The 21,376-nt window shown below is 40.0% G+C and overlaps 2 protein-coding genes and 1 long non-coding RNA gene across 3 annotated transcripts; 2 read left to right on the top strand and 1 right to left on the bottom strand.

Annotated features, from left to right (window-relative positions):
* The first annotated feature begins 1,795 nt into the window (after positions 1-1,795).
* LOC129778176 (uncharacterized) lies at positions 1,796-4,693 on the top strand. Its single transcript, XM_055784913.1, has 3 exons — positions 1,796-3,673; positions 3,739-4,109; positions 4,164-4,693. Exons 1-3 carry the CDS (start codon positions 1,902-1,904, stop codon positions 4,448-4,450), a joined length of 2,430 nt encoding a protein of 809 aa, XP_055640888.1. The 5' UTR covers positions 1,796-1,901; the 3' UTR covers positions 4,451-4,693.
* LOC129778175 (DNA repair protein complementing XP-C cells homolog) lies at positions 4,468-17,030 on the bottom strand. Its single transcript, XM_055784912.1, has 5 exons — positions 16,534-17,030; positions 14,001-16,479; positions 11,637-11,878; positions 4,903-5,291; positions 4,468-4,849 (listed from the first exon to the last, which is right to left on the bottom strand). Exons 1-5 carry the CDS (start codon positions 16,818-16,820, stop codon positions 4,563-4,565), a joined length of 3,684 nt encoding a protein of 1,227 aa, XP_055640887.1. The 5' UTR covers positions 16,821-17,030; the 3' UTR covers positions 4,468-4,562.
* A 313-nt stretch (positions 17,031-17,343) lies between these two features.
* LOC129775245 (uncharacterized) lies at positions 17,344-17,934 on the top strand. Its single transcript, XR_008742899.1, has 3 exons — positions 17,344-17,433; positions 17,493-17,786; positions 17,846-17,934. It is a non-coding gene; the product is annotated as an uncharacterized LOC129775245 (long non-coding RNA).
* Positions 17,935-21,376: the final 3,442 nt, after the last annotated feature.

Raw genomic sequence — 21,376 nt, 5'->3', positions numbered from 1 at the left:
GCAACGATGTTGTCTTGTCGATGTCCTCACGAAAAATTAATGCGTCTCACCACCAGAATATCGCTTAAGTATGCTTTTTGTGCGTGATTGAATCGAGAGAAGTCGTGGTTTACGATGGCAATTTGGAAGGCAAACTAGAGGGGAATGAACTCTCTGAGCTCGGAACTTTCGGCGACTGAGCAATAATCGATTGCGGGCGCATACAATATTGGATACGGAAATATCCTACTGATGGGGAAGAATAATCTTCAGAAGCTATCCTGTTAATTGCGGCGATTAATTAAAAAATCACAAAACCAATTGTATTTGGTCACAGTGTTACATGGACAGAAAACATTAAAATAAATTTTTTCACATTAATGTAATTTTAAATTCCCAGAGGTACTGGCAGATTATTTTCAGTAACGATTGGATATTTCCACATTTTCCTCGATACTGGAAGCCCACCAGTGGTGAATGCTAACTCGATAACCATCTGTTAATAGCACTTGATTGAAACATATTTGGTCACAGTGTTACATGAAAAGAAACTGAGCCTGTAAAAATAAACGAATTTATAAAAAAAAATACATGGATAGAAATCATTCAAATAAACTCTTTCACATGAATGTATTTTTAAATTCCTAGAGGAACTGGCAGATTATTTTCCGGATCTTTCTCGATGCTGAATGGCATCCAAACGGAAAGAATTCCGCGCGTGTGTGTGTGTGTGTGTGTGTAGCGGCTGCTTCGAGATCTTTCCGGGGAACCGTTTGTGGCATCACTCTCCTCCTGATGGATTCGTGTCTGGCCTAAGGTGCACAAACAGGCTCTTGGTGACACCGTTCATCCGCGCTTTCATGATAAACGAAGAGCTTCATCACAACAGCGACATTTTTTTTGTATGCTACACATTACAATCCCATAGTCTTTATATGGTTTAAATTGATGAAAATTGGAAGCATTCCCATTTCCCCACACATTTGTTCTGTCCATTTGTGTGCTTTCCCGAACAGAGCTGTCTATAACGAGCAACTTATGCAGCAGCTAGAATAGAAACAGTCGGAGATGAATGAATTGTTAGATTTAAAGTCTCGGTAAACAAAGGAAAAGCAGAAGAAGAAGAATAGAAACAACGAAGGGGAATAGCGAAAAGAAAATATTTGCGAAGTAAGTAAGCTGTCGCTAGCGTATAAGTATTGCATCTTCTCCGAGTAAAATTCTTGGAGAGACGAATGAACTCTATGAGTTTGAAGTCTCTTTAATTCAAGAAGCAGAAGAAGGAGAAAAAGCAGAAGTAAAATTCTCAGAATCTTTCAAAGGACGATGATTCTGCTTGTTTTGTGTTTTAGAAGATTCCCCCTCGAGCTGTGAAAGCTGGCGAATATTCACTTGAAGTATATCGCTGCAACTATGTGCATCTGTTAGAAGCGTGTTTGATGCTCGTTGTATGGCGATGCACGGAAGATGCCTCTCGTAGAATTCTCAGTGCAATGCTTGCATTCATATAAAGAAATAAATTGCGGCATATGATCAATTAGTGTATTGACAAGAGGATCGTTGCTTCTCGAAATGATTCCACAAAACCACGCAAGCCATTAAACCCTTTCAGGGTTCCTGGAACTTTTTACCGAAAAGTTATTTATGAAATTTTGACGTATTCGCAAATAATATTCGAAATGATAAACCAACAAACTACAAAAAAGATTGCGTGGTCCTACGTCCTAAACGGTCGTATCTCGGATACAACCCTACGATTTTTTTGAGCCTGGAATGATGTTAAAAAAATATCTGGCATCATTGGTGTCCGTGCGAAAAAGAAAAAACAACACGAATCACAAAAATATCAACAAAGCAAAAGTATGTTGGTTATTTTCTAGCAAAAAGAACCTTTCTAGTGTAAAGCTTTTGAAATCATTGAAATGTCGAAAGAGCTCTGTGGTAGCAATCCGTCGCTTCGTTCGAAAATTTTCAACAGACTTCCAAAAAAATTTGGACCAGATGTTTCGGCGAATGGTATAATTGAAAGCGCTATATCAACTGTTGATCCTAGACACGATGGTCCAGATTCCGACAGCTCCAGTAGTGTAGATGACCATTTGGTCAGCCTGGAGAACATCGATTTGGATTCGCAATTTTTTAGTCAACAGTATCCACAGCCAGCAGTTGGAAAAGATCAAAACATCAAACCGGAAGTAGTATCGAGTGAGGACGAATCGGATTTTGATGAAGAAGAAAATGATCGGGTGAATCTAATGTTGACTCAATTAGCTACATTTGGACAGTCGAAGCAGCTCTTAGCAGGAACGAATATAAGCGAGAAAAAGGTTGAAGACCGATGCGACGCAGAAAGAGATGAGGATATTCAGCGGGTTATTTGTAAAACTGAAGGCATCGAAGATGAAAACATGGAAAGCACTTGTAGTAAGAAGGAAGCATCCGATGATGAATGGGAGCAGATAGGAGTTTACGAGCCGCATAATGTAGATATAATTGTTAGTCAACCACCAAACAAAAACGGAAAGGTTTTTGATGTAGAAGCGCAATTGAAGCGATTGCTTCAAAGTGAGCAAAGGGAGAAGCGTTCACAGGTACACTGTGTTTCCTTACTTTGTTTGATCGGTCGAGGGTTTCATCTCAATAAGCTTATCAGTCGTCTGATATCAAATAACAGCATGGAAATTCTTAAAATTCTCGAAAAAATGGTAATGGTCGATTTAGATTCAATCAATGTATTATGTCTCAAGACAATCTGTGATATATTTAAAAAAGTAATAACCGATAATCACGCAAATGTTCTAAATTGGAAACCAGTGAATTTTGATAGGAACATGAAAAATTCAGAAGAGTGGCTGGTTATTTTATTTGTTGCTATAATGCGTTTTATTTCAATTGAAACTCGATTGGTTATGCATTTGAATGTGCCCTCGAAGAATATTGTCCCACAAAAATCAAAAATCAAACCCTCTGTGAATGGTAGTAGAAAAAGAAACATGAAGTCTAGCTTCCAGGAAAGGTATCCGAATGTGCCTCTCACAACTACGGAAATTCTAAAAAGAAAGCCTGAGTTTATCCATTTTTCTCGAATACCACAAATGGACGGTAATGCCGATGTAATTCCTGATAAGAGAACCCGTCTCGACCACGGCACTAACGAATCAAAGCCAAAGCTATGGAAACTAAGATTGAAGAAGCCTAAGTATGGTTTGAGTTCTATCAAATTATGTCCACCACAGACAAATCGGGAGACAACATCATCATTTTTCAATCGACGGGTGGACGTATCGAACAAAAAAACGACACATAAGAAGAATACGAGAGACAATACCAAATTGAAAGTTTCATTGAACATAATCTCAGGCTGGGTGGAAATTTTTGTACCAATCGAAAAACGCTGGGTAACGGTTGACGTTGTATCCGGAAAGGTCGATTGTCTCGAAGATCTTATAGCATCTCTTGAACACCCTATAGTTTACGTATTTGCCTGGGGTAATGATAACTCACTGAAAGATGTAACACCTCGATACTGGTGGCGGAACGAGATGGCATCAAGAAAATTGAGAGTGGATAAGAAATGGTTACAATCAGTGACTCATCATTTCGGCAAACGACGTAAGACAATCCAAGATTTGATAGAAGAGCTACAGTTTAAGCAACTGCGGTATCAAGCTCCTGTCCCTGAGAAATACTCGGAGTAATTTTGCTACTTTTGCATTATATAGTTTTCGGCTCTGAATATTAACAACCCGTTTTTTACAGTTTCAAAAACCATCCGTCGTACTGTTTGGCGCGAGATCTGCTGAAGTTCCAGGGCATATATCCACCGGACATCCCACCATTGGGTTTCTTCCGTAGCGAGCCAATTTACGCCCGCGATTGTGTCCGCACTCTTCATTCACGCGAAGTATGGTTGCGGCATGCGAAAGTTATACGAATGCATGAGCAACCTTATAAGGTAGTTATGTCGAAGCTAAAGCGCGAGAAGACTCAACTAGAATTGTTCGGTTACTGGCAAACGGAAGATTATATTCCACCGGAACCGATAGATGGGCGTGTGCCGCGAAATGCTTATGGGAATATCGAAATATTCAAGGACTGCATGCTGCCTAAAGGGACGGTACATCTCAAGCGTAAGTATTGCCTCAACGGGAGTAATGAAGGATTGCAACGTATAGTTTTTACAGAAATAAATATATCGCGTATATGCCGGAGGTTAAAAGTGGATTACGCACCAGCAGTTGTGGGATTCGGCTTGCATGCTGGGGGTAATCATCCGGTTTTTGAAGGGATTGTCATCTGCAAGCAGTTTGAACAACAGGTATTGGAAGAGTACGAGCGTGATCAGGTTGAACAAGAAAGGAGGAAACTTGAGAAAAGAGAAAAAGTAATCTATGATAGGTGGGCAAAATTGATCAAAGGATTGTTAATAAGAAACAGATTGAGAAACAAATATAATTTTGGAAACTATTGAAGTGAAATATACAAACATATTAGCAACATCTAATTTATAACGCAAAAATCTGTGATATAGCACAAACAATAACATACAAATATTAAAATATAATAAAGAAAGCTATCAAAGCTCACGAATTATCGAAATTGTACTTGTTTTGCAGCTTTCGGCGTATCAGTAGTCCTTTAATTAGACGCTTCCAATTACCGTAAACTCGTTTCTCATGCTTCTCTTGTTCTCTGCGTTCCTCTTCCTCCATTTCTTTCAGCCACTCTTCAGCGACCTGTTCGGCGAATTCTTCACACACGACGAACCCATCATACACTGGCACCATGCGTTTCTGAGCCATATCGAAACCTGTTAGAGCTGGGGCACAGTCGATTCCTAAACGTCTGCAAACTTTGTTAAGCCCTGGAACTATAGGAAGGATCAAAGAAACATTCATAAGGCTGGGATAACATTCCACCTACGTTGTAAATGAATCGTCTTCTTCGGAAGCATCTTCGGCGTGAACAGCTCTACATTGCCGTACTCGTTCCGTGGAACTTTGCCATTTTCAGCTGTCGGTGGATCGTATTCCTCCGTTTGCCAGATTCCAAAAATGTCACAGGGTAGAAATTTCCACTCGTTGTTTGGTTTGTCGTATTTCCACGCTTTCACCACCTTGTAGGCTGTCTCGAAAGGCTTCACTACGCGTCCCTGCTTGTACCACTTCTCTCGAGTCTGGAGTACAAACACACACTCACGTGCAAAGATCGCCTCTCCACGCACGAATCCCAGGCTGGGTAACTCCGGTGGATACAAAGCCTCGTACTTCAGCAGATGGCGTTTCAACACATATAACGGGTGGTTTTTGCACCTGAAATATAGTTTTTTTTTATTGTTTTTCTCTGATGTAAATATTATATTAAACTTGAAACATTTAGAATCCGGAATCACTGTTCATTTCATAGCAGCGGTCTTAATAGGCGTATCTGAAATCATTCGACAGCAAGCTGTTTGAAAATTTGTATCTTTCGACGGTAAAAAATTCACGTTAAAACCGAGAGAAGAAGTTTCAACCGGTTTTTCTATTTTTTTTTCTAAATCCACCGTGTATGATATGCTAAATCATTTCCGTGAACACACGAACTGTTGTTCGGATGGATCAGAGGACGCGCCGTAATGGAACTTATGACCAGAACCTGCGGTTGGAAATGTTGAGAGCAATTAGGGCAAAGCCGTGACTCTCGTACTACGTCAACACAACTTCAATCGATGAACCTGCCGAAGAATCCACATGCGAGAAGGCTATGGTAATGTCCGTGCCTCCAACAACCAAACAGGAAGTTGAGACAAAATGTGGTGGCCAAAGGATCGAAAGTTGTACAACGATTTTTCGACGAAGTACGATGGAAGCATGCTGATGGATGACGAAACGTACCTGAAGATGGATGTTGAACAGGTTCCAGTTCTGAATTTCTAATAATTCTAATAAGGCCACTGCCAGGGGAGATGTCCCCAGCGAACTGAAGTTCTTTTTCGCTAACAATTTTGCCAGGAAGTTTTTGATTTGTCAAGAGATTTGCGTCTGTGGATAGAAAAACCAAGTTTTTCGTCACAAACAAAACAACTCGAAAATGTCTAGATGTCTGTGAAAACATCTCCTTCCGTTTATTAAAGCTCACAAAGGCCCGGTGAAGCTTTGGCAAGTCGAGAGGAGCTTCAGTGGTACCGTGACAATCGAGTCGATTACATTGGGAAGGACCTCAATCCTCCGAATTGCCCCCAATTCCGCCCAATTAAAAAATATTGGGTATTTATCAAGCGGAAATTGAAGAAATGTGCCTAAGTGACTCGGAATGCTGCAGACGTCAAGATATAGAGGCGAATGAACTGCAAAGTTTAAAGCCTCTTAAAAACAAAGAAGAAGAAGAAGAAGAAGAATGAAGATATCGTGTAATAAAATGGTCGCTGAGATTGACCAACAGAGAATACAATCTTTGATCAACAGAGAATACAATCTACAATCAAACCGAAGAAAAGTACGAAAATTCATCAAAACTGTTACAGAATAATTGAATCGTTTGTTTGAGAAACCCCATAAACGCCATTTTTATCAAAATTGACTTTTTGGCAGATTTTGAGTCCTTGAGGGTACCTACATCGACTATCAAAATTTTAGAAAAAGTTAGTTCTACGAACCCCCTCAAATTGGGGTTTCAAATGTTCGTTTGTTTGAGAAACCCCATAAGTCCATGTTTCTACTTATCACTATGGGCAACGCTGCGATAGATATACAATTTCGTTCATTGATTACATCCGATGTCGTAAGAAGCATGCATAACTCAACATAATCGGAATGCCTTCTGATTTGAATTGTGACCCAGACATGACCGCGAAATGTAAGCGCGGTGTTTGGGAGACAACGAAAAACAATGCGGAAGGCTTAAAAAGGGCAAGAGTCAATGGAAAGGGACACAAAAATAGGAAAGGAAAGGATGTTCCAGCTGTGACATTACTCAATCGATTTGAGAGACAAATCATCTTTCGGAAACCCCAAGCTGAGAACTGTAACTAACCATGTACAAATACAACACATTTCGTCGTCTCCCGTGAAAATATCCCACCATATCATCATCGAGAAAACCACCAGAAACTACGTGAGAAAACATCCATTTCGTTGGAAAGCAGTGGCCGGAAAACCCCAAATGACCAAAAAATCCACTTCAAGTTTTCGTTCATCCAGCTTTTTCGCTCTTGAAGGACTTGGCGGTGGAAAAGAATCACATGCGCTACGCTAAATTCCTTATGCATTAAGAGTAAAATAAATAACACTTATCTGGCCCCCCTACCACCCATCCCTCCTTTAATGCAGAGCATAACATAAAAATAGCCCTTTTCTTACTTGGTATGAGCATCATGAACATTAAAAGTACATAAAATTGAATTGAATCACTTCAAAACCGTCAAATATACCGATAATTTCTAGTTTGTTTGAGAATTCCCCTAAGTCCATCAACTTCAAAGCGTTATACTTTGAGCTGAATAAGTTATATTGGTGAAGTAGTGGTCCCAAATAATATGTTTTGGATCAAAATTTTGAGAAAAAACAGTTTTTTGCGTTTTCTCGCAAGTGCGTCAAATGGACTTAAGGGGTTTCTCAAACAAGCGATTCAATTCCATTTGATCTAACTAGGAACATCGACTGGCAAAAATTTGCAACGGCGGTAACAATCGGTGTCGAATCAATAGATATACTTCCACCATTGGAAGAATATCGATTCTTCGTCGATTTATTGTATAAAAGCTCACTGGAAGCACAAAAAAGAAAAGTTCAAAGTGCTTCATTTAAAAGAAAACCAGCCACTCCTGGCTGGGACGATGAATGCACAAAATTGTATTTGAAAAAATCTGATGCTTTCAAAGCTTTTCGCAGACATGGAACATCCACACACTTCGAGGAATATTCAAAGCTTGAAATACAGCTGAAACAATTAGTTAAAGCAAAAAAACGCGGTTACTGGCGCAATTTCATCGATGGTCTTTCTCGTGAAACCTCAATACGCACCTTGTGGAGGGTAGCTCGCAACATGCGTAACCGCTCATCTACCAACGAGAGTGAAGAATACTCCAACCGATGGATATTCGATTTCGCTAAAAAGGTCTGTCCAGACTCAGTTCCAGCCCAACATATTCTTCGAGAAACGTCTCCAAGCGGTGGACCTCTGGACAGACCATTCTCAATGCTGGAATTTTCTATGGCTCTTCTTTCATCGAACAACTCTTCACCCGGAAGCGATATGATTAAATTCGTTCTTCTAAAAAATCTTCCCCATATCGCGAAAATACGCTTGCTAGACTTATTCAATACTCTACTAGAAAACAATATTGTGCCACCCGAATGGAGACAGGTCAAAGTGATAGCAATTCAAAAGGCTGGCAAACCAGCGTCTGACCATAACTCATACCGCCCGATTGCTATGCTCTCGTGCATTAGAAAATTGCTGGAGAAAATGATCCTTCGAAGACTCGATCAATGGATCGAGACAAATAATTTACTATCAAGTACACAATTTGGGTTTCGCAAGAGCAAAGGAACAAACGATTGTCTAGCGTTGCTTTCTACAGATATTTAACTGGCCTTTGCGCACAAGGAGCAACTGGCTTCAGTATTTTTGGATATTAAGGGAGCTTTTGATTCAGTTTCCATAGAAATTCTGTCAGACAATCTGAACAGATGTGGACTTCCTGGAATTTTGAATAACTTCTTGTACAATTTGTTGTCAGAAAAGCAAATGAACTTCACCCTTGGACAGCTAACAACTTCCAGAAATAGTTATATGGGTCTACCCCAAGGCTCATGTCTCAGCCCCCTTCTTTATAATTTTTATGTGAAAGATATTGACAGTTGTTTGGCAGAACAATGCACGCTAAGACAACTTGCAGATGATGGTGTGGTTTCCGTCAGAGGTTCCCATGCCGAAAACTTGCAAAGACCATTGCAAAATTCCCTAGGTAACTTGTCTTCCTGGACAAGGAACTTAGGGATCGAATTCTCGCCGCAGAAAACAGAACTGGTAGTGTTTACTCGAAAGCGGTTCCCAGCCCAACTGCAACTCAAGCTTTTGGGCAGAAGCATTACCCAATCATTGACCTTCAAGTACCTTGGTGTCTGGTTTAATTCAAAATGCACTTGGAATACCCACATTACGTATTTGAAGCAAAAATATTAAAAGAGGGTCAACTTTCTCCGCTCGATTTGCGGCACGTGGTGGGGAGCTCATCCGGGAGATCTCAAAACGCTTTATAAAACAACTATTCTATCTATTCTGGAGTATGGCTCTTTCTGCTTTCTCTCAGCAGCTAAAAGTCACCTTCTAAAATTGGAACGAATTCAATATCATTGTCTGCGTATAGCTCTCGGCTGTATGCACTCAACGCATAACATGAGTCTCGAGGTTCTGGCAGGAGTAACTCCTCTACAGAACCGATTCTGGGAACTTTCTCTCAGAATACTGGTGAAATGCGGTATCACGAACACACTTGTGATTGAAAACTTTGATAAAATGCTTCATCTAAATATACAATCTCGGTTTATGAGAATTTATCATCACTATATTTCATCAGATATTTGTCTTCCATCGTTTACTCCAGACCGTGCTCACTTCACCATCAGCAGTTCCTCAATTGAATACGATCTGTCGATGAAACAAGCAATACTTGGGATTTCAGATCAGCTTCGACCAACTTTCATTCCCCGTATTTTTAACCGAAAGTACCAAAAAGTCAATTGCATGAAAAGATACTTCACTGATGGGTCTCGCCTCAATGGATCCACTGGCTTCGGTGTTTTCAATGAAAATTCAAGCGCCTTCCGTAAACTGCAGGAACCTTGTTCCGTTTATGTTGCTGAGCTGGCAGCAATCGACTTCGCATTGGGGATGATCTCCAACAAGCCTGCAGACCATTACTTCATTTTCTCGGATAGTCTCAGTTCGCTTGAGGCTCTCCAGTCGATGAAAACTAGTAGGCACCCATCTTATTTCCTCACAAAAGTGAGACAGCAGATGAGTGCACTGATCGAAAGATCTTATAAGTTAACCTTTGTTTGGGTCCCCTCTCATTGCTCAATTCCTGGCAATGAGAAGGCGGACACTCTCGCAAAGGTGGGTGCCCAGGAAGGCGAATTGTTTGATAGACAGATTTCATACGATGAATTTTTCCAATTACTGCGTCAGAGTTCCCTCTTGAGTTGGCAAACCGATTGGGACACTGGAAGTCTTGGGCGGTGGTTATATTCAATTATTCCAAAGGTTTCTTCGAGAGCGTGGTTCAAAGGTTTGGACTTAAGTCGTGACTTCATTCGTGTAATGAGTAGACTTATGTCCAACCACTACTCGCTAGATGTGTATCTCCACAGAATAAATCTTGTTCAAAGCAACGTCTGTCGGTATGGAAACGGTTACGATGACATCGATCACGCAGTTTGGCAATGTACGGATAATTACGCAGCCAGAGAGTACCTTTTGAATGCCCTTGAGGTCCAAGGAAGACAACCCTATGTTCCTGTTAGAGACGTGTTGGGAACTCGCGACATCTGCTATATGCAGTTGATCTATATGTTTGTGAAACGGTCTAGTATAAGTATTTAATGCTTTTGTGTTTTTCTTTTTCGTTATTAGTTTGTTTGTCTTGTCCCCCCATCTCACCATCGCCCACCCTCGACAGCTAGTCGAACACCAGATGCTATCCCTGGTCATTATGCACTATGCTACAGTGCGTGCGGCAACCCTCGGTTGAGACAACGATACCTCATATCCATATCCCCAACCTGACCCGTCCCACAAAAATGTTGCCCTTTTAACCTCGAGTAAACCGCGAGTATTCGGTCGAATCCTACTAAACATAGAAATTAGTTGAAACTTTGTATAAACAAACCTTGAATTAGCGGCTCCGCAAAGCTTATGCGATTGAGCCTTACAAATAAATGAACTGGTTAAAAAAAAAAGCGATTCAATTTTCCAGCATTATATCGGAAACGAACAATACATTATCTGCATTTGGGTATAAAAACATTTTTCGTACCTTTGACCAATCCTGAGCTACAACTGGTTTTGTGGTTCGGATTTCTAAATGTTTCAAGCCTTAATCAATACAATAAATGTTATTTTGGGTGTACAAGTGAGTTTCAAAAAAACGTTAGTGGCACTAAAACGTATCGCGCATTTTTTAACGTTTTTCTTGTTCAAGCGTCATTGTTTTTTTGTTTTAGTGGGTAACTGTACTGTAAACAACGTTTCTATTTTTGTAATCAAAGCGGGATGCTTTGATGTTTTGTTTGCATTTGTGGAAAAGAACGACAAAACGTCATAGAATGCTGTATGATTTCAATGAGGACCATGCTTCATCAATTTCATCATGTGAAAATTGGTTTCAACTGTTCAATAGAGGATAGATATATCGACACAAGCGAAGAAGGAAGGCCTGCACAAGACAAGATTGAACTATGTTCCGTGTCAATCTTGAAATGAAATTAGCAAATGTATGGGAGTGGCTGAACAGGCCATATCATTGTGTCTAAAGGCAACGGGCGTTTAAACTTAATATAATTTTTTTCAAAGCACACTTGTACACCCAATATCATGAAGAAAGCGTGGGTTTCTAGAATTTTAGGGTATTGAATCTAAATAAAACCCTATGCTATTAGAAACATTCAACATACTCAGCGATGGTTGTTGGCAACGGTTTGTCAATGTGAATTTTATTCAGCTCTGTGTCCTCCCGCATTTCGCGTTCGGTTTTATCCGCGAGATATGGCTTAAGGGCTTTATTAAGCCATTTGGGCTCAACTCGCAGTTTACGGCTAACCGTGTTCCAATGCTGTACATAGCGTGGCGTTATATCTTTGATGTGGTTCCCGTTGTCGAACCCAAACACGTAGCTAATCGGTGTGGTGGCATGACGCTGCAAAATAGGGAAAAAGTGATTAGTGTTTATACAAAAAAATGACATCGAAATGACTGAAAAATGTCTGGTTGTCTCAACAACAATGAAACAGTACCGCGAGATGCGCTTACAATAATCTTATTACTAACATTAATATGCGGATAAGCAATTGGCAATCTATATAAATGAAAATGAATTGGTGTTCGTTCCTCACGATTTAACTTGAGAACGAAGCAACGGATTTGATCAGTCAGTATCAGGTTTGATGCGTCTTAGTCTGCGTCCGGTAACTTGAGTTACGAGTCACAAATTATCCTGAGAATTTCCACACATTTAAACTTTTGATTTCTTCTCCCTGGTTGTTCGGCGAGGATTTCAGCTGACCATGGCCACCGTTGGCAATCCGCGCCATTCGAAGATACCGACTGTTCTTGTTTCCTTTATAGCGAAGGACAACAACAAGGATCTTCGATTTGATTACAAGTCCTTTTATCACATTTTGAAATACATGTCGGCATCTTTTAAAAGACAGAGCAGTGCAGCAGTTTTTGAAGGGTAATCATCAAGCACATCACGAATGTTCACGAGCTCACGTGGAAGTCTCGAAGGTTCTCGTATTTCGGGCAAACACAAACGATGTGTTCGAGCGAATTGCAAACTTCTCACACATCGCAAAGAGGATGAAAGAAACCCCGTTGTGTGATATATTGCGCCCATTCTTAATTGGATAGCCGCTTCATGTCCGACTATCCCACTATGTCCGGGGACCCACATGAGGATCGTATCCGGCAGCAGATACCTTCTGATAGCTTGTATCCATGGGTGCCTAGATATAGCCGCGCCAACGGCATCGATGACGCTAGCCGAGTCGGTAACTATCAGGATCGGTTTGCTTGACGGGATAGTGGTAGCTTCAAAGATTCCCACAGCTTCGGGAGAAAACACCTGGCAGATGTCGACAAGTTGTTCCTGATTGTATAATCCACTCGGTTGCTTTTTGCAAACGGTGTAGGGATCGATCCACTGATTAAATCGGTACCAAAGAATCGATCTTTGCCGAATCAATTTTTGAAAAATTAAAATTTTTCGTGTGCTGGAGGGTCAAATGTCAATGGGGATCGAACCAAGGCCGGCTGAAATGCAAAGCTGTTTCACACGACCACGCTATCCATATCTAGTGCTGTTGTATAAAAGCGTGATAATATTACACCTCATTGTAAAATGAATTTTGAAAGTGTTTTCTAAAAGGAAAAAGAAGAGCATAAACGAAAATATATATCTTCCTCTGTCTGGGCCGTGTATTTAATAAATTATACGAAAAGCTTTCATATGTTTTCATTTCAATGTGTCTCCTGTTCTGCTCGCTCATATTGGCTCTAGCATATATATATTATACAAATGATACACACGTATTGGGGAGTAGAGCATTTTCTGTTATTTTTCGGCTCATTTAATGTAATAAATCGGGATGCCATAACATGTGCTAAAATTAACTTTGGGTGTATGAACGACGTGTTCTGATGAACAATTGCAAATATAAATATATATAAAGAAGGTGTATTTGCATATGATGTAAAATTCTGATCATACGCGAGCGATGAGCGAATTTATAGCTAATGTGACATGGGGCTCTTTTGGTATTAACAAGTTCTTCGGCAAGAATCTGTGGTGGCTTCCCATATTCGTACACCGACTAGGACAGTATGGCCCAATACGACTAGGTTGGCGGCGCCTGGGATATGTTTGGGGATCGTCTTCTTTGTGTACGAACCAATTCAGAGTGGCCTTTGCGTAAATGCACGAAGCTCGGTCCAGAACACAATACCTTCATCCATATGGTGTTTTTTTAGAAATGCAACCATTTTTGGCAAACAGTGTAGCCACACCCGATTTCGGATGCTGTCAAAACATCTTAAAGACGTGCTCTCGAAAAAAAACTCTCATCTTCATCGCAAACAAATGAAAAAAACACTTCGCACTAAGAACGCCCACAAACAGGAGAACAACCACAGGAACCACACATAGCTGTTTGTCTCTTTCTAGTGCGAGGCGGGCGGAAAGCGTGACATGAATTTACTCGCTGAATTAGTTTGTTTTAAATTCCTTAACAACGACATCAATTTCTTCGAATGAGACTCACCACTATGGTATCCACACAATCAATCCTTCCACTGAAAAGATCCACCGTGATCCACCTCTGATCTTTTTCGGAGAAAAATTCAATCCACAAATCGGTCTTTGCAGAAACTGCGCTGACGCTTGTGTCTCGCGTCGTTTTTTTGCCGCCTCTCTTCGTTGCGGTTACTTTTTTAGTCTTAGTTTGTGGCTCTGATTTTGCCTTCCCAGATGATAAAACGATTTTCTTGGACTTCTTTCCTTCGGGCGGTTCGAAATCACTATCGAGGTCTGAATGCAGCTTTGTTTTGTCGCTAGCCTTCGGTCGTGTCTGTCCAAATACCGATGAAGCTTCTGATACAACAGAGGCCCCATCGTTTTCCGAATCAGACGAGGAATGTTTAGTGGGGACTTTGTTCTTAGTCGATTTTACTGGGTTCGTTTTATTCTTCGCAGTTTCCTGAACTGTATTGTTCACAACAAATAATTTTCGTTTAGACACCTTTCGTGGTTGTTTCTCAGTTTGTTGTTTTCCCAGAGGTGTATTATGTTCACGTTTGGAGAAAGGCGTTCCGGTATTGTTAGATTTATCTCTGCTTGCTTCCGTATTCTTCGTGGCACGACTACGTAATCTTCGAGAAAGTGGAATACTTTTTGGAGGGGAGTCTAAGTCATGGACACCATCCAACTGAGGAATACTGATATTATTGAGGACATTCCTCATTTGAGAATTGTTTCGAATGCTTCTCTGTGCAATTCGGGGCGACACTCGCTTGTGGATAGATTTCTTTGGTTTGTCATTTTCTTTCGCTGGAGGACTAGCTGTCGTTGGGATTTCAGAATCGTGTCTATTGGGTACGGGTGAAAGTCGAATTTTCTTCCTGGTTACCTCCGGGAGGTCTCTAGGTTGTTTGATATCATTGCTTTTGGTTCGTGTGCGAACTCTTTTCATCGTTTGATTGTCACTCTTGATTGGTGTTTTCTCTTTTTTTATGTCAGTTACTTCAGATTTATGTGTGCTTCGCAAGGTAATGCTGCTTTCCATTGACTTGGCTTCAGGTTGACTGGGACTTTTCGATTTCGGGCCATCCTCTGAAGATTTTTGGTCAATATCAATTACAACACCCGCATCATTTGAATCTTTAGCACTTGGAGATGTATCGTGAGCATCATCTTCCGCTATTTGGTCATGTTTGCGAAACTCTTTTTCGAATTTTTCAATCAACTCTCGCTCGGATATGGGACAAAGATCTTTCATAGGGGGTCGCTTCGGTGGAACATTGGCGGAAACTACTAATCGACATTCCACCCCAGCTGCCCTCAAACATGTCAAAAACATTAGTATATAATCCCGTTTACAGGTAACGTTGCGAGAGAACAATGCTAAAGCCAAACTGAATCGTACATTGAATGTTTTGGGATCAAACATTTGCTGACTTTTCAGCTGAAATACACCCTGGAACCATTTCATTAGTTGTTCCACAAATTTTGAATCCGAAATTCCTTCAGATAAGCATTGCTTAGACTGCATATGGGATAGTGTCATTGCCTGAATTTGCTTTGAATTGATTAGCTCGTTAAGCCTTTGTCCCAAGGCGATAGCACACAAGACGCTACATTTGTGCCAAGCCAACTGGTTGTCCCGTTTGACTTTATTAATCTGACGCTTTATGTAAAGTTCAACCTCGATTTCCTCCCAACGTTGTTTTCTCGTTTTATTTATTCCCACTTCCACCGTTACTTGATAGTCTTCTGCTATTTTTTGGGAAGCATCATGTTTCTCCACGTTTTCCACCTCTTCCCAGTCCGATTCGTCGCTAGCATTACGGGATTCTATCATTTTTCCAGGAGAATTGCTGGTATCCGCCTCACCAAGGGCCAATAAATTTGATACGTCATCTGTCTTTGGATTCTGTTCTGATTTCGATTTCGAACAATTCTTTTCTTGGTAATCTCTCAGCAGTTGTTTCGCTTCCTCCACTTTCTTATTGAAGTCCCCCAAATTATTGAAATTCATGAAACCGCTCGAGCAGTCATTAATTTTGTTAATCAGCTTGACTGCTACACTTTTTTCTATGGATATCGGGAGTTGTCCCTCAACTTCTTCCTCGTTATCGGAACTATCTGAAAGCCTCATGCCGGCATTACAGTCGAATGCTGGCGGCGGTGTGTTATTTTTCATCGACTCAACCTTATCGAAAAATTTTGAATTCAAATCAAGTTTTTCGGGATTGATCAAATGATCGTCACCGCTGCTATCCGAATCATCGTTCACTTTTTTCTTGCTCGTAGTAGCCGCTGGTTCTGCAGACCGAGTGATTACTTTTTTCTTCCTGAACTGACACTGTTTAAGAATTTCAGTCAAACTTGCATTCAACGGCGGCAACTCGGGATTCAATTCCTTCAGCAGTTGATTCTTAGTTCGCTTATATAGCTCATTCCTTGTTCCTGGTGAAAGGCGCTTTCTTTTTGTCTGGACTTGCGTAGATGATTTTTTCATACGCCTGAAATATTAGCTACAGTATAAAACATAACCAGCGTGTCAAGTTCTAACATACCGCTTCTTTTTATAATTTTGATACGGTGCCACAACGCTCCCATCGCTGTCCCCGTCGTCATCTGAAGTTTCTTCATCGTGTGAAGTATCTACTTCTTCGCAATCCGATGGAGATGTGTGATTAGCACCTTTACCTTCACCTTCCGGTTTTGGGAGCCATTCATCCTCACTTGCCGAGAAGTCTTCATGGCTATCAACGAAACCGTCGCTCTCAAAGTCGTCATCCTTTTCGTCGTGTTCTACGATAGGTTTCTTTTTAGCAGTTACATTGCGACGCGCACGATTCATTTTGCTGGATTACGAGGTATACGAAATATTGAACATTGAAACTATGATAATGAAAATTATGAAACTTGGTTACTACGATGTTAACAAAACATTCCAACTGGATAATGCACAAAATTTTATGTCGTTTTAATGTACAAAGAATCCTTTAGACATGTGAAATCATGAATTTGTGCAATTGTGTTCATCCAACATCCATATGCGCGCCAAATACAAAACACTTATCGCCATGTGAATTAAATTGGTTTGGTTCAAAGTAGTACTACAGGTGTGCTAGATTTGTTTAATCGTCACAATCAAGGCGTTATACTATAGGTGGACCGCAATGTCAAAATTGCTGTTCGGCCATTGCTCGTGAAAAAACAAATTTGTTTACAAAGCAAATCATATCTTTTGGTGACAAATGCATTTGTTGGCAAAATAGCTGCTCGCGCTTCACTGTAGGCAGGTAATTTTCTGGATTTTTTTGTATAACAATTTCTCATAATTGCTTCTACTTTTTCAGATATCTACAATCAGCGGTCGAATTAAAAACAGTGCAGAAGGATGTTTTGAGTATATTTTACCTTCTAGCCACGCAATCAATGCTTTTCTTTCCAAGCAAGCAGCGTTTTTCGTATGTGGTTTTATTGAGCATTTAAAAGAGAGTGTTATTTTTTTTTGTTTTATCACCAGGGCAAAAGCATGAAATAGAATCGTACGTGGTACGAATTTATCGGCACAATCTGATCAAGGACGGAGGCATCATCAAACGGAAACTACGCGAAAAACTTTTCGTAGAGATAAAACTGCGCCGCAACACTCGTGTGAAAATGGACGAGTTGGGCTGGGTGCTGATGAACCACAATTTGATAACACGTAATGAGCCAATCCAACAGCATGCCAATGGCAATCGACCAAATCATTTTAAATTGAACATGGAGCGGTTGTGAAACCTACTGGAGCAGCAAGAACAGAACAATCACGCTGGTAGGTCGGTTTGATATATTTATTACGCTAAAGAATGATTATATTTGTTGATTTTTCAGAGTTGACTTCCAAAAAGCAAAACAAATTCCTGCGTATGCTGGATGCAATTTTACAAAACGACATAGTTTTGAAGGAAATTAAAGAGATGGTAGCGGTGAATCGACTTCTATCGGAAATTCGTTATGTTACTACGGTGGAACGTATGCTGAAACACAATTTGGACCCCTCTTTGCGCTGCTGCTTTGTATGCCGAGAGTATTTCCGCACTGCCGATGAGTATACCAGTCATTTTGAAAAATTGCACGGTGAGAAATTTCTTATTGTTGCGGCGGTGGATCGATTTCAGACTAGTCAAAGGTTCAACGTTCTACATCACTACAATGCCCTTAATCCGGTGACAATATTCACGATTTGCAACGTATACCACACAGCCCTAATAAAAAAAAAAACAAGAAAAGACGGGTCTAATATTTTACAATAAAGTCTACAATCTACCACTTTCCACGAAAATCGGAGAACCACTATATCGGTTAGACATGGAATGGCTGATACATATAAGGCAGAAAAAATGTTTAACTTTGGAATTCAACATCCTATATTTCCTCGTACCATTAAGTTCATGGCGCATTTGATGTCGGTCATCGTAACTGCTTCTATGGAAATGACGTGAGCATATGATTTGATTTTTGATTTTTATCTCCATCTCGGAGAAAAGTGTGGTAAACAATGTCCGGGTTATTTTTCGTTATGAGAACCTTGTTTCCACATCCTTTTACTGCACAATAATACGGCATCTGAAGTAAATAAAATATTCACAATATAATTTTGGCATGATAGAGAACCGCGAGATGAACGATTATCTGTGGAGGAGTTGGACAACAGATTTCTTAGACTTATAGCACTTTTATCACACTCACAAGCTAATCAAATCCTCACTGTCCCCCAAAAATATTGAATAATATATAAGTTTTTTACCAAAATATATATTTTATTAAGGCACGTAGCTTGACGGGGCCGGGAGTCCAATATTTTAACAATTTTTGTCTTACAACTATGTTAGTAATATGTAACCGATTACTCGCGGTTGGCTCGAGGTTAGTATTACAAAGATCTCATAATTGGGATGTTGCAGTCTCCAGTACTATGTATGTGTGGCCGACACGGGATACTTCCTATTGGAGTATAACTGACCATTGATCAGCGACGCCCCCCTAGTCTGTACCTCATATCAATCGTGGTGCGTCTCTCTTGACTCGAGGAATCCAGGGTAGAATGGTCACTGGACGGTACAATCTTCAGCTCGTGTAGAGTTGCCATGAGCGGTACAACCTTTGGCTCTTGTTGAATGATCAGTGGCCTCCGACCTGTGTATCTGTAAAGAGTATGTGTATGTTTAATTACATTACATGGAGCGGTTATAATATATAATATAAATACCTTATTGCAGCTATAGTACACTATTTTTCACGAATATATATTTGTTTATTTCTTCCTTCAGTTGTTTTCCTCAGCGAGTTGATATGAAACCATAACCACACAACCAAACAAAAAGTAAATAATTCAGAAAGCTACGTCTCGCTACTCGTCTCAGGTATTGTCATGAAAGTGTCAAGAACGAAACACCTATAGTTTAGCATCTTGGTCACAATTACTTACACCAAGGGATTGCTAAGATGGCCGCCTTTCAGTAGCCAGCATAGAAAATCATGAGCATAGAAATCATAACCTAAAATTCAAAATGAAGTGCTCCGCGCGATTCTTCGGCTGTGATTTGAATTGCAAATCGTCAAGAAAGCTTCCGGATGGGTATCCAAACATCGCTTGCCAAAAAAAAAACTATCCAACGTAATCAAATATTAACATATATGACTCCAAACATTAAACAATACGTGAGCCTCCTAAGCGCGAGCCCTGTTTTATGCTGCCTACGCTCAATTTGCATTGGATGGGATAGGGTTGCCAGAGCCCCGACTTACACAGATAGAGTTGTGTACATCATCACCGAGATGAAGAATAGAAGGTGGGAAGATTCTCGGGTTTTGGTTGTGTTGAACTTTGATTGTGTTAAGCTAGCGCTACACGATGCTACGAACACCCTCGAATGTTGGACGCTCGATGATTCGACGCATCGTGTAGTCGACTGACGAGCAACGTACCTCCAATGTCAAGTGTCGAATATTCGCGTTGGAAGGTAATCCGTTCGTTGTGGATTACCTTCCAACACGAGTGGCACGAGTCAAAGAATTTTTGTCATTCGTTGATTCGACATTCGATACACCGCTACACGATTCGTCCGAATATATCTTTGACAGATTGGTTTGTTTACAAGTTTTAGATGAGGGAACTATGAAATCGATTCATAAAATTCAAAATATTCGGCAAAATATTGCAGTTTAATAATGTTGATTTCAAGCATTTTTAATTTACAGCCCGATATCAGTACAATTGCTACGGCAGCAATTTCAATACTCGCATCGTCATCCAGTTTCCTAACGTTTTTGATGGTAAATAAAAACAATAAACATTCGATCCAAATACTCGCCGATTGTTTGGACCGATTGCATTGAATCGATCATTCACTTCACCGTGTAGCAGCACATTCATCACAACATTTGTCGATTCATCGAGTCAAATGTTTGAGTCCAACATTCGAGTAAAACGTTGGACGAATCGTGTAGCGCCCGCAAATGGTACAAAATTGAATGTGTCAACGAGTAACGTTGAAAAAGAATATACAGAAGCTAATTACAGATTTCCAAATCATATTTTCCGCATTATGAAATAAAAACAACATCACGAACTACAATGTTTAAATTTTTCTTTGATTTCAGAAATAGTATTCTAATGTCTACTATGTTTGGATTCTAGAGCAACTTTATGGAAGTTTGACTTTTGTCAGCAATTGTAAATACTTTTTTCACAATTAGGATGATGAAAACTTCAGTCGTCTAAAACTAAGACGCAAACGGAAAACTTTTCGTCTCAATATAAGTCATACAGAGTCAATTAAAATTATTTTTCAAGTTAATTTTACATGAAAAAAAACTTGCTACTTTTTTTTCCCATGCACTGTCAAATGTTTATCCGTCAAAGGAACGAAAGATTGTGTGACTCTGACTTTGTTCGTTTACGTTTTTGGTAGACGTAACGAGAAGTAAAATTAAATTGAAATTAAGAACACTTCAAAAACACTCAAATTTCAGTTTCTGTTAAAATGTTGGATCCTTATGATTTTGAACGTTAGCATTGATTAAGGAAAAAGCTAGCATTGGTTAAGGCATTGATTAGGAAATTAATTCTTCTTCTTCTTGTTGGATTCAAGAGGGTTTAAACTTTTCAGTTCATTCGCCTCTAGTGGAAAAAACTAGTTCGTTCATTTCATTTACTTATTTTTACCTTTAGTAACAACACTTTTCCTATGTAGTAGACTATTATAAGAAAAGTAACATTGAACTCATTCAATACTCCAATGGATGGTTCTGGAATAATCGTTTGTTATATGAACTGAATTGAAGTTCGACGGATTGTAAGAGTTGTAGTAGTGGAATTACCGTATGCTTGTTTTCTAAAGACAAGAAAAATTATCAAAG

Source organism: Toxorhynchites rutilus, chromosome 3 (genome assembly GCF_029784135.1).
Source record: "Toxorhynchites rutilus septentrionalis strain SRP chromosome 3, ASM2978413v1, whole genome shotgun sequence".
NCBI lineage: Eukaryota > Metazoa > Arthropoda > Insecta > Diptera > Culicidae > Toxorhynchites > Toxorhynchites rutilus.
The sequence above is the reverse complement of the archived record's forward strand: the minus strand, read 5'-3'. Positions and strand labels throughout refer to the sequence as shown.